General features: G+C 37.0%; 1 protein-coding gene across 5 annotated transcripts in view; it reads right to left on the reverse strand.

The window, feature by feature from the left end:
• Positions 1-12,259, reverse strand: part of LOC124425424 (protein prickle-like) — a 103,669-nt gene that overhangs the window by 3,837 nt on the left and 87,573 nt on the right. For 3 of the 5 annotated variants that reach the window (XM_046965725.1, XM_046965726.1, XM_046965728.1), the window contains exons 3-4: positions 2,516-2,819; positions 206-742 (exon numbers count right to left, since the gene is read on the reverse strand). In XM_046965725.1, the coding sequence (XP_046821681.1) occupies positions 206-742; positions 2,516-2,819 (841 nt within the window). Of the gene's footprint in view, positions 1-205; positions 743-2,515; positions 2,820-3,941; positions 6,574-12,259 lie in introns of those variants that run through there. The other 2 variants (XM_046965724.1, XM_046965723.1) reach the window with 2 other exon arrangements.

The following is a 12,259-nucleotide window of genomic DNA, read 5'->3' on the forward strand; positions in this document are numbered from 1 at the left end:
ATAAAATAATATACTATCACTATCACTTTACTTTGGAAAGGTGATATTTTGAATTGATGAAGAGCTAGAAATTATGTACAATTATGTCATTTAAAAGGAAAGTATATTAGTTATTATTATTATTATTATTATTATTTTTATTTTATATTATTTTATTTGGATTAGAATGAAATCAAAGAAAAAAATAGATCCTCAATGGTATTACCTGTCTATCGCACTCGAGACATGCAAAATGTCTCATATGCCAGGCTCTCCCTTCGGCTTCGGTACATTCGTCAGCTAGAATGATCTCGTCGCAGGCACAACATCGTGGCTTTAATGTTTCAGCGTGATGACGGCCACAATAGAGTCTCCCATCTCGCCAGAAATAAATGAGATCAACGAGGAGTTGACGACAGACGCAACAAACGAAGCATGCAGGATGCCAAAGGGCAGAAGGACCTGCACGACTCGCTGCAACTGCCATCTCACCGGTTGCGATCGGCCTCGAGCATTCTCGGCATCCGCTGGTGTGTGGCCTCTCCAATTGACTCGCATGTCCTCTACCAAGAGCTTCCCGTTTCCGTTGTGCCGCGAAAACTCTCAACTCACGTTTCTCTTCCTCCGAAAGACCGCTACAATATCTGGCTTCGTTATCGTGCGGTGGTAGCTGCTGAAGCAGTTGCTTAACCCTCTCGCGTTCACCGGCACTACCCGTGTACGGTATTTTCTCTTCTGGTAGACTACTGAAGTACAGGTGCACCTATAACATTTCAAACGGAACTGTTAATAACGATACCGTATTAAATTCATGATATATTTGCTTCATCGACGAATAATTATATATTGTATGAAAGTAGATATATAATTAATGATGAACGAACGAAAGAAATATCAAATATAATATAATTGTGATTTTTAATAATAATAAATATGATTTTTATTAAAAATGTATACTTTTATATAAATATAATGTATTTGTGTAGCTTTTATATTTTTAATAAAAATCGTAAACAAATTATGAAAATAATTTAAATAATATATCCTTTTTTTTTTCTTTTGTTCTCTTTAGGATAAATATAAAAATAGAGAAAAGTAAAAGTTAAATAATATAGAAGTGACTCTATTTGTCATTTAGCCTATTTAATTAGCAAAAATGTATATATATATATATATATATATCTTATGTACAATTTAATCTTATCAATTATTTTAAGTAATATAAACTTTTTTAGATAAATATTGTGTAAATAAGAGATAAAAGAAAAAAAGAAAAATTTATTTAACACATTTATAATGAGAAATTTAGCAAAGACGAGTTAACTTATCAATTAAGAATGTAAAAATTGAACTTTGTTGTCAAACAATGTATATTATTTAAAGACAACAACAATTATGTGTTATATATAATGTATTAAGTTCTATCATATTACGATAAAATATTAATTTATTATTTTATCAGATATTATTTACTTTTAAATGGAAATAAAAATTCATTAAATATTAACGTTACATTTTACTATATTATTTATTATCATTTATCTAAAGAGTAAATTAATAATGGTTTAATATATTATTGAATTAATGAATTATTAATATATTACGAAAGAATGAAAGAAAATTATTTCTTAATCAAATATATATGATTTTTGATATATATATATATATCAAAGATATTTGATATATATATATATATATATATATAAGATTTTTGAAAGATCAATGATAACGGTGTAACTTTGACGCACATATTTGAATAAATCAGTATCGATGTTAACGGAACGAAATCGATCCCGCGTAAAAAAGCAGTCTAATCTAATAAGTAGTCGCGCTCGAGGAGCAATTTTCTACGGTGCATTTTCATTCGCGCCCAACTCCTGCAACATCCTGTATAACTATAGAGTATACCGTCGCGGTGGTGTTCTCATGGATTAAATTGCGCTCTCACGGTTTAATGGCCATGCACGCGGCGGTATAACCGATCGTGAAACGAGTACGTTTCAGTCTAGTCCTTTTAAAATAGTAATTAGATATACAAATAATTAAAATGTGAAAATACGTAAGCTAGGATATACATAAGTAGTTACATACATACATATATATATATATATATATATAAATGTATACACACATATACATATATATCTGACTTTTCCCTGTTAGATAAAAAAAAAATGTACGAAGCAAATGACATCATACTCGTGATTGCGATGAAAACTAATCGTTTTATTGAGCCGATGATAAATGATAGTTGTGTATTAGTTAAATGGAAAAAAGATGAAAGGAAAGAAAGGAATTTTTGTGTTATACGTCGGACTCGAGATACCAATCTATCAATCGGAAGAATTAAAAGGTATAAATTTCAAGGACGCGTCCACGCAAAACCTCAACACCCGATGTTTAATACCTTAAGGGATTGATAAAAAGACGAATATGATAAAGAAGAAAATGAAAAAGAGGATCGCCCGGTCGAATGTATATGAGGATGAGATAGGAATCTGTGAAAAGAGATATCCTCTTAACCATTCTTCCTTACCTGGTCAGGCCTCAGGCCAGGCGGTACCCACGTGTATTCTTCGAGTGCGCATCCGCTATCGTCGTCGCTTTGCGAGTGCCTCTGATGATGCATCAGAGCTTCCTGGAGAGCAAGACCAGCCGGTGCCGCTTGCACCGGGCTCTTGAACGGTTCCTGATGGGAGCCTGCCCCGGCACCGCTTTGAAACGCCATTGCCATCGCCATCGGCGGACCCGGGCCAAGGCCCAATCCAGATGGGCCGCTCGTTTCCGTCGATCCTCTTTGATGTTCTTCCCTTGGACACCTGCAGCTTCTGCACACCTTTCTGTAAGAGTGGGTAAATCGTCATTAACAATCGTAACATACTAAGATCATAATTCGTTATTCTTTTTTTCGTTTATCATTTAATTTGTAATCTTTTCGTCTATCATTTAATTTGTAAATTTAAATTGTCTCTTTCATATCTTTAATATTACGAAATAATAATCGATTCTTTTAGAGATATAATAAGTGTTGTTATAAATAAAACATAATATTACAATAAAACGACAATTCGATTTAATATAACATATTGTATAATTTAATTTCTTATCGATTTTACAAGTAGTAAAAAGAAGACAATGGTAGCTCATCATTTCGAATTATCTTTTGAGAAGTAACAAGAGAGATATATCTTTTATATATCTAATAACACGGAATAATAATGGCGTTCATTTAGAGATACAAGTGCCGTTATAATTAAGAAATGTATTATAATAAAACGGCACTTATTTATGTACCAATCTAATATATAATGTATATATAAATTTTTTTTATCAGATATATAACAGATCGTAAAAATATGACAATGATAGTTCACATTATCTTAACGAGTATGTTTCCATTGTATGTGAAACGATACGAAATAATATCTTATCAATATCTTATCAATCATTAAATCGTCGAAAGAGAATTAATTTATATAGCATTGGATTGGCTGATTTTCAATATTTTATAACGAAATATAAATCTCATTAATATAATAGTTTTTATATATTAACCGACCAAACATTATACTATTGAGATTTAATATCGATATATTTAATAAAGATATCAAAAATTCTGATAGTTAATATATTGGTCAATTCAATAATATTATTTTATACAATAACGCGAGTAATTAAAATTTTATTCGTCTTTTAAAGAACGATATAACGATATAATCCAATTTCACAGTTTACTGTCTGTAAAAAAAAGAAAAAGAAAAATAACTCATTGTTAAGATTATATTTTCCTTTTTTTTCTTTCTTTTTTTTCCAGTAAATCTAATAAACATCATCTTAATAAACACCGATTGCTTTTTCACACTTTGTCTTTTCATTCTTATAAACAATGAAAATTAAATGAACATATTTCGATTGGTATTCCGATTGAAAGAATATTTTCAATCGATCGACGAAAGACTTACTCCGTGACATCGTAACAAGAATGCAAGGATCCACACTCGTTGATACGATTGGGCTCGCGACGATCGTTTTCAAAGTTCACCGTGGTCGTCGCGTCATGAGCACCGTTCAAGTATTCCACGCACTTCTCCGTGGGACTGGCACGCGAGGCCGTCAGGGCCGGACAACCGACCATAACACCAACGACATCCTCTTCTTCTACGTCGACGACATCGACGTCGACCTCGTTAGTATCGCCCTTACGATTTCTCAAGAAATCGTCGAGGTAATGTTCACCGTTTGCTGGTAAATCGTAAACGATCTGGGACTGCGACCAACTATTTCCAAGTTCTGACCTTCGACCTTCGACCTCGACGTTCCTATCCTCGGCATTGCCTTTCGCGGTATGTTGTTCGTTCTTTCTAGCGTAAAGTCGTCGAAGATAGGCCTCCTGGTGGCTTCTGGTTGCCCAACAACCACCCTGCCACCATCTCCTGGAACCAAGGACAGTAGCTGTTCGCCTTCTGGCTAAGCTACTCGAAGTCGAGGTACTTGCCTCTGGTCGCACCAACGCGATCAACGCGTTCGACAGCTTCTCCTTCTTCATATCTTTTCTCTCTCTCTCTCTCTCTTTCTCTCCTTCCTTGTTTTCTCACTCGTTTTTAAGATTAATCAGCGTCGAATCGACGTAAGTGAATATTCATCATCATCCGATTTCTTTTTCCGTACATCTCACGTCCTTCGTAAATCGAAGGACGTCCTCCTCGGGAGATCTTCCGACGTTCATCGTTAACCTGATCAATTTGGTAATCCTATCGCGATAAACTTTTGGCGGGAGCTTTCGATTCTTTGCGGTTCATTGGAGCGAGTTACACGTTTTAACAGGAGACTCGATGAAATATGAAGGACTTCGCGGTTATCGGAGGAAAGATGAGGTGGGGATGATACTAGGGCGTTGAAGATGGGTTAAGACGAGAAAGATAAAAGAAAAGAATACGAAGATGAAGCAAAAGATGAAGCAAAAGAAAAAGAAGAAGAAGAAGAAGAAGAAGACGAAGGTCTATAGATGTATTGAGCTAGGGAGTGCAAAAGGGGGAAAGAGAGAAAGAGAGAAAGAGAAACAGAGAGAGAGAGAGAGAGAGAGAGAGAGAGATGGGTCGAGTACGCGCTACGGCGAAAGCACCGACCACGAACGAGCCGGAGGACGAAAGGATAGGGGACTTGGAAAAGGGAGGTGGAGGGCTGGAGGAACGATCAAGAGAGGGAGAGAGAAAGAAAGAGAAGAGAGAGGGGCAAAGGGAGAGAAAGAAAGAGAGAGAAACAAGCAATCTGTACGTATAACCGGTAGTACACATCGGAGATTAACGTTTTAATACGCGGCACTGCTCGTGGACTACAAAGCCGAGCGCCGTGGGTATCTCGACGGCGTGTTGAACGAACAGGAGAAGGAGATGAGGAAGGACAAGCGGGTACAGAGACAGATAGATAGATATAGAGATAGAGACATAGAGAGGGAGAGAGAGAGAGAGTGAGAGAGAGAGAAATGAAAAAGAAAAACAAAATTTCTCTCTTTCGATCGACTTGCTCCGAGAAAAGATCAATTGAATGATCTCTCTCGAGCTGTCTTTTTACTTGAAGGGGGGAAAGAGAGAAAGAGAGAGGGAGAGAGGGCGGGATAGTTGGACGGAGGTAAGAGGAAGAGGTGGAGGAGCAGGAGTAGGAGAAGGAGGAGGAGGAGGAGGAGGAGGAGGGGGAGCAAGGAAAAAAGGATTCTTAGACGAATGTTGTCCGATCACGTTGTAGAAATATCTTGAATGTTAGGTTAAAAGTCCTTTCGTATAACACTGAACGTTAAGGAGATATAAACACATGTGTGTATATATATATATCTATATATCTATATATATATATATATGTCCCTTTTGATTTTCGTATTTGTTACTGTATACCGTTGGGAGCGGTTATAACTCGCGTCTGGAGCCGGCGAGTGAGGCATTAAAACCTTCTAGAAGCGGCGTTCACCAGTCTTTCCTTCCTTCCTTCTCTCTTGGCACGGGGCGCTCTGAGGCCGAGCGGACACTGAGCCCACTCTCTCGGGGCCTTTCCTCACGGAGAACGCAGCACCAGCAGCACAGTACAAGGAGGGAAGGTAAGTGGAAGAAGAGGAGAAAGAGAGAAAGAGAAGAAGAGAGAAAGAGAAGGAGGAGGAGGAGGAGGAGGAGGAGGAGGAGGAGGAGGAGGGGGAGGAGGAAAGGGGCCTCGTGCGCGAGCGAGGACAGGACTCTATAGACCTTCTTCGTGCGTGTAACTTCGTCGACGGCACCAATACCCAAGAGATATCTCCCACTACCGAACCCACTAACGCCAGTACCACGTTCGATTTATATTTATATTCATTTCTAATACCGTGCGCTTAGGGTGTTGGGGGCCCTCTGTGACCGGGCCCTCTCGACCACGTACAATGTCCTCCTCCTGTACCACGATCTGTTCAACGATTCTTTTACTTATGCGAACACGCGTCTCACGGGTCTCGTTTTTTCGTTCGGTCTCGTCTTTCCCCGATCCCACCTCAGGCCGTCACTTCTCTCTTCCCCCCCGCCTCTCGTCCCTCCGTAGATTGTGCCCTCACAATGCAATTTTATTTTTTACGTTTATTCTTTTCTTTCTTACGTTTTTTTTTGTTTTTCTTTTTTTTTTTTCTCTATTTTCTTTTTTTTTTCTGTGTGTGTGTGTATTTCGATATTACTTCTGTCGAATCCGAAAAGAAAAAGAACTATATCTTCGAAGAGTTTTCACGAAGGTTATATGTACGTGTCGGATGATATAAACCGTGACTATATGCCCCATGCATATATGGTGTTTTGGTAATCCATTTATACGAGTTAAAGTTCATCGATGGATTCGATTGGGCGGGGCCAAACGAACGAAGTGTTACGAAGTTATTTTCTTCGAAATCATCGATTGGAAATAGTGCGGTGAGGGTTGCGGGAGTATGGGATGATGGGGAGAGGTTAGTAATGGTAGTGATGATAGTAATGGTTATGGTAGTGGTAGTGCTGATGGATCAATGGGTGCTTGATTATTTTACGAATGAAAGAATATTAAAGTGTTCCGTAGATGTTACGTAGTATCAAGAATGAACGTACATATGTTTCTCCACTTTTTCTTTGTTTTTTTTTTCTTTCATGAACTTCGATCGAAATAAAAATTTTTTATTAGAGTCTTTGGAAGAAGCCGGGGGAGGGGTTTACGTTCGATAATTTTTCAATTTTATTCTATGTTTTTCCATCGTGCTATCAAACGTTTCTCTATTTCTACAGTACATTCGTATAATTGTTAATTATTTTGATCAAAGAACGTAATTCTTACGCAAAATCCTGTGGATCTTTTTTCAGGACGTTGATTCAACATGGGCATGGCAAGTCGGGAGCATCCTCAACGGAGTAACCTTTCTATGCGTCTGCGTTTCAAAATGAAAGTCTTTCCTTTTGTTTTTTCTTTTTTTTTTCTTTTTTGGTACTTTTTTTTCTTTTCCTCGAAACCTTTTTACGCATCGCTGCATCCGAGAGTGAAGAGTTTCTTCTTCCGCGGACCTTACGAATTTCCTGTTGACCGGCCTCATAACATTCTTACGTACGTACGTACATACATACATACATACATACATACATAAATACGTCTCAAGCTCTTGAACGACCTTGAGAAATTCTACTCCTTATGGTATATATGTATGTCTCTTCTCGAAGACACCTGTCACGCGATCCAAGAAGAAGCAGCTGTCGTACATACAAACCGAATCCATGTCCGTTATCGATTTGATTCAGCTTCAGCGGTTACGATCACGTTTCTCTTTCGATTCACTGATTATGAACAGAGAATATGTCGACAGGTAGCATATCTTAATTTTATTATTGTCCTGACAAAAGGACCTCTCGAAGGAGAAAAAAGGAAAAGAAAGAATGAAAAAAGAAAACATTTCCTTCAGGAAAAAAGGTTCGAAGGTTCCGTGCTAATTAATACTTTTTCTTTTCTTCTTTTCTTTTTTTTCTTTTTTTCTTTTTTTAAAATTATTTATTATCATCATTTTAGGATAATTAACATGATCGTGAATATTTATCGTGATCGTAATTACGTAAATATACACGATACGTAAAATCGATTGTTTTAAGATCAGTAAAAATCCTTCAATTTAAAATTATGCAAATTATTCAGTTTAATCATAATCATGAATATTCATAGTATCTCAATTTAATTCAATGACTTGAATTAAAAGAAATTAGTTTCGATCGTTCTCAAAGCAAGCATATACGTAACCTGTTTAACATTTAAGTTCAGAAATCACATTTACATATGTTACCTAGTTACATTAATTTATTTATCATACGTTAATCTCTACAGAATAATGCATCGAGGGAACTAAGAAGAATTATTCGCGATATCTAAACTGACGCTTCGTTCTCTTTACTTTTATTTTTTCTTTCTTTTTCTTTGCTTTTTTTTTTTCTTTTTTTTTTCTTTCCACGTTTCCCGCGCTTCATATCCAGTAACTACACGACGTCTCCTTTCATTTCCCACGACAACTTATTACAACTTCCCTTGGTTAGTTATGTGCGATGTAACGAGAGAAAGAGACATAAAGACAGAAAAGGAAAGAGAAAATTCAATAACTCGACTTCTTCTTCTTCTTCTTCTTCTTCTTCTTCGATATTCGGTAGGGTCGTCTTTCGTAGAAACTGCACTCGAGGATCTTCTTTAAATATTTGTCATGCGTTAGCCCGACAGAAGTGTTCCGTTCAATTCATAGCCTTAGCTTTGTACAACATATATTCGTTTGCTACTCATTCTATGCTCTTTCGACGAATTTAGTTTATTTCTTTTTTTTTTCTTCCCCTTTCTAAGATATGTCCCATAAAATAGAAAATGATCGATGAAAGTTACGAACGATGATTTGAAATTGGTTTTCTAGAGAAACGAGATATTTATGTAAATTTCGAAATTTTTATCCCCCTTCGAATTGATCATCCAGCGATCCGTTTCATCGATCATATTAGTTTTTTTTTTCTCTCTCTCTCTCTCTCTCTTTCTTCTTGTACGTAACCAAAATGGAAGATAATTATCAAATTCTAAAGATTTATTATCTCTCACAATAATCGCGTTATAATTTTCCTTTTTATAAACGAATCTCGAATTTTTTTACATCAAATTATTCCCTCATTATTCCGTCGGGAATCTATTTTTCTCGAAACATTTAAAATCCCGTACAGGATCAACGGGGAATACAATTAATTTCAAGTTCGTTGTTGCGATGTGTTAACCGTCGACGATAACGGAACGAGATGACTGTTCTGAAGAGAGATCGGAGGAAGTAAGGGGCGAATCTATTTGTGGTTACTTCTTAGAGGTTATCTCGAGCGTATTCAGGACAGGCTTTGCATTAGCCGATGATCGATGCCATAGATTTATAACGTACGTACATACTTCCGTGTCAAATCGTCGCACAAAGAACCTATAGTGAGTGCATTCATCTCATATCCTGTTATCTTCGACACTAGATCTGAATATCTTATGGCGATCGTCCGCTTTCTAACATATAACGTGTAATTACGGTTAACTCCCTGTCCTCCCCCCGACGCCGCCGATCACCCAATTAAAATTCAATATAACGTCGAAGTTCATTAGAAATTCGAAATTGGTTAACTAGTTTAATAACTAACCGCCACGAAACAAGTTTAATATCGGTCAACCTTATTTCGTACATTCGATCACTAATCATACCCAGTCCCAGTTTATCTTTCTTTAAAGGTTAACATCAACGTCCTCGCTAATAGCCGAGACATCCAAGACAGGCGAGAAAGTAATTAATTACTAAGACTAATCGATTGAATTCCAGAGTTTGTCAGGATTCTACAATCATTCCTTATTTCGATTAAAGTCCAGACGTACCTACTATGTACTTACTTACATAGAAAGGACTCGTTAATGCGATCCAAGTGTTCCGCAAAATGCGTGCATGTAAAGAAGGAACGAGGAGGAAATCCAGAAGGAAATTATGCAGATTGTAGACTCCCAGCTTCTCTTCGTGGGCTGACCGGATGGTTTCCCCCCACCCTCTCACTCTCTCTCTCTCTTTCTCTCTCTCTCTCTCTCTCTCTCTCTCTATCTGTCTTTCTCTATCTTTCTCTTTCTCTCGTTCTTACTCATGTTCCATGATGCTCGAATACATCCGTCGTCGAATGGCTCGCGTCGTCTCAGCAACGGCAACGTACTTCGGACGATCGAACATCTCGCTAGAATCTACGAACTTCCAGTTTCCTATCGACCTACCTGTCCCTTCATGATTTCTCGTCTTTCCTGCAAGTAACGCTAGTGCGCACTTCGATCTTGATTATGTACGCCTACGATAGAAAAAGAGAAAAAGAGATGGGATCTACATGCCTACGTGGAAAACCTTCCAGTATCGTATAGAAAGAGATTATAGATGGGAATAAATGTATGAATACAAGATTAATCTATGGCCAATTTAGTTTTGATATTGCTAATTCACTCTCTCTCTTTCTCTCACTATATATGTATATATAATAATAAAATTAATAATAATAATAATAATAATTCTGAAAATAGTGTTATTATGTAAATCGAAATTATTAATGAAATCAATGAAATATTTTTTCATGAGTTGCCGATTAACTTCGAGCTTTCTTTTTTATGAGGACGAAGATATAAATTATTAATCGTGTATACGTAAACATGATTTTTAAGAAAATGGATTTATGTATCTACCTATATATATACACATACATACATATATATATATATATATCTACCTATATATATATGTATACACATTTACGATATATATATATATATATATATATATATATATATATATATATATATATATATATTCGAGAAACTTTGTCGTTATCCTATCTTAGGTATATTTGCCGATGATTTTAGCATCGACTACAGAAGATTTCGAGTACACCAGACGCATGGACGAGGATTTTAATTCTCGTCACGTACGCCATTTACATGTGTCTCTTACGAGTAAGAAAAGGGGGAAAAAAAAAAGAAGAAAGAAAGAAAGAATGAAACGAAGAACGAAAAACGAAGAAAAAGAAACAAACAATAAAATAAAAAAGGATGAAAGAAAGAAGAAGAAGAAAAAAAAATTCCAACATCGTGACTATTGTCCGATCAATTATTAATTATATCACGTACCACTGTGACCAGTCTTTACGCGGTTCTGTTAAAGACGATCAAAGTTATGTCTCTTTTCTTACGATGAAGACACCCGTGGTAATTACGTTCTACCGACTATCTCAAGAAAATAGAAAGAGAAAGAGAAAGAGAGAGAGAGAGAGAGAGAGAGAGAGAGAGAGAAAGAGAGAGATAGAGGGAGACATTTACACCAAGCCGGTTCGTCAAATAAAAAGCATGATATCTCTTAATCGGTGTTCCTGGGATTGTTGAACTCGAATCGTAATGACGAGCCAATCGAAAGAAAGAGACGGAGAAACAGATAGAGGGAAACAAAGAGAAAAAGAGAGAGAGAGAGAGAGAGAGAGAGAGAGAGAGAGTGGGAGAAGAAAAATAGGACCAGGTGTGCTCCATTGAGAGGGATACACTTGACACGAGAATGGAAGATAAGAAGAAGAGTAAAAAAAAAAAAAGAAAAGAAGAAAGAAAAAAAAGTATCAGTTCAAACTATCGCCGCTAATCGTATTTTCTCTGATCTCTATAAAAGACACAATGATAAAAAGAAAGAGAGAAAGAGAGAGAGAGAGAGAGAGACAGAAACAGAGATAGAGACAGAGAAAGAGAGAGAGAGAGAGAGAGAAAGAGACATATATAGAGTATAGAAATTTTGCACGTTAGCTCGGAGTCATTCCAACGGACCCCGGGCGTCGAGAGTACTTTCTCTATTTTCATTCCTCGAAGATGGGGCTCCGGCCTGGCTCCGGCGATCCGGTTTACCTATCTCGTCCAATAAACATCGTGGCATCCCGTGAAAATTCTTCTACAGCGGGGCCTCCGGTAGCTATAACACGGCACGGCCGATATTTGCTTGACCGTGAAAAGCGGATTGCGATGCTCGTTCACCTGCCTCTCTATCTATCTATCTATCGACACAGAGGAGACTCACTCTACGCGTGAACAAAAACATCTTTTTCTTCTTTCTTTCTTTCTTTCTCTCTCTCTCTCTCTCTCTCTTTCTCTTTCTGTCTCTTTATTTCTCTCTCTTTCTTTCTCTCTCTCTCTCTCTCTCTCTCTCTCTCTCTCTCTCTCTCTATCTATCTATCTTTCTTGTTCCTGTACCGTTTCTCCTCGAGACGAGGCT

The sequence above is a fragment of the Vespa crabro genome, chromosome 7 (assembly GCF_910589235.1).
Source record: "Vespa crabro chromosome 7, iyVesCrab1.2, whole genome shotgun sequence".
Classification (NCBI taxonomy): Eukaryota; Metazoa; Arthropoda; class Insecta; order Hymenoptera; family Vespidae; genus Vespa; species Vespa crabro.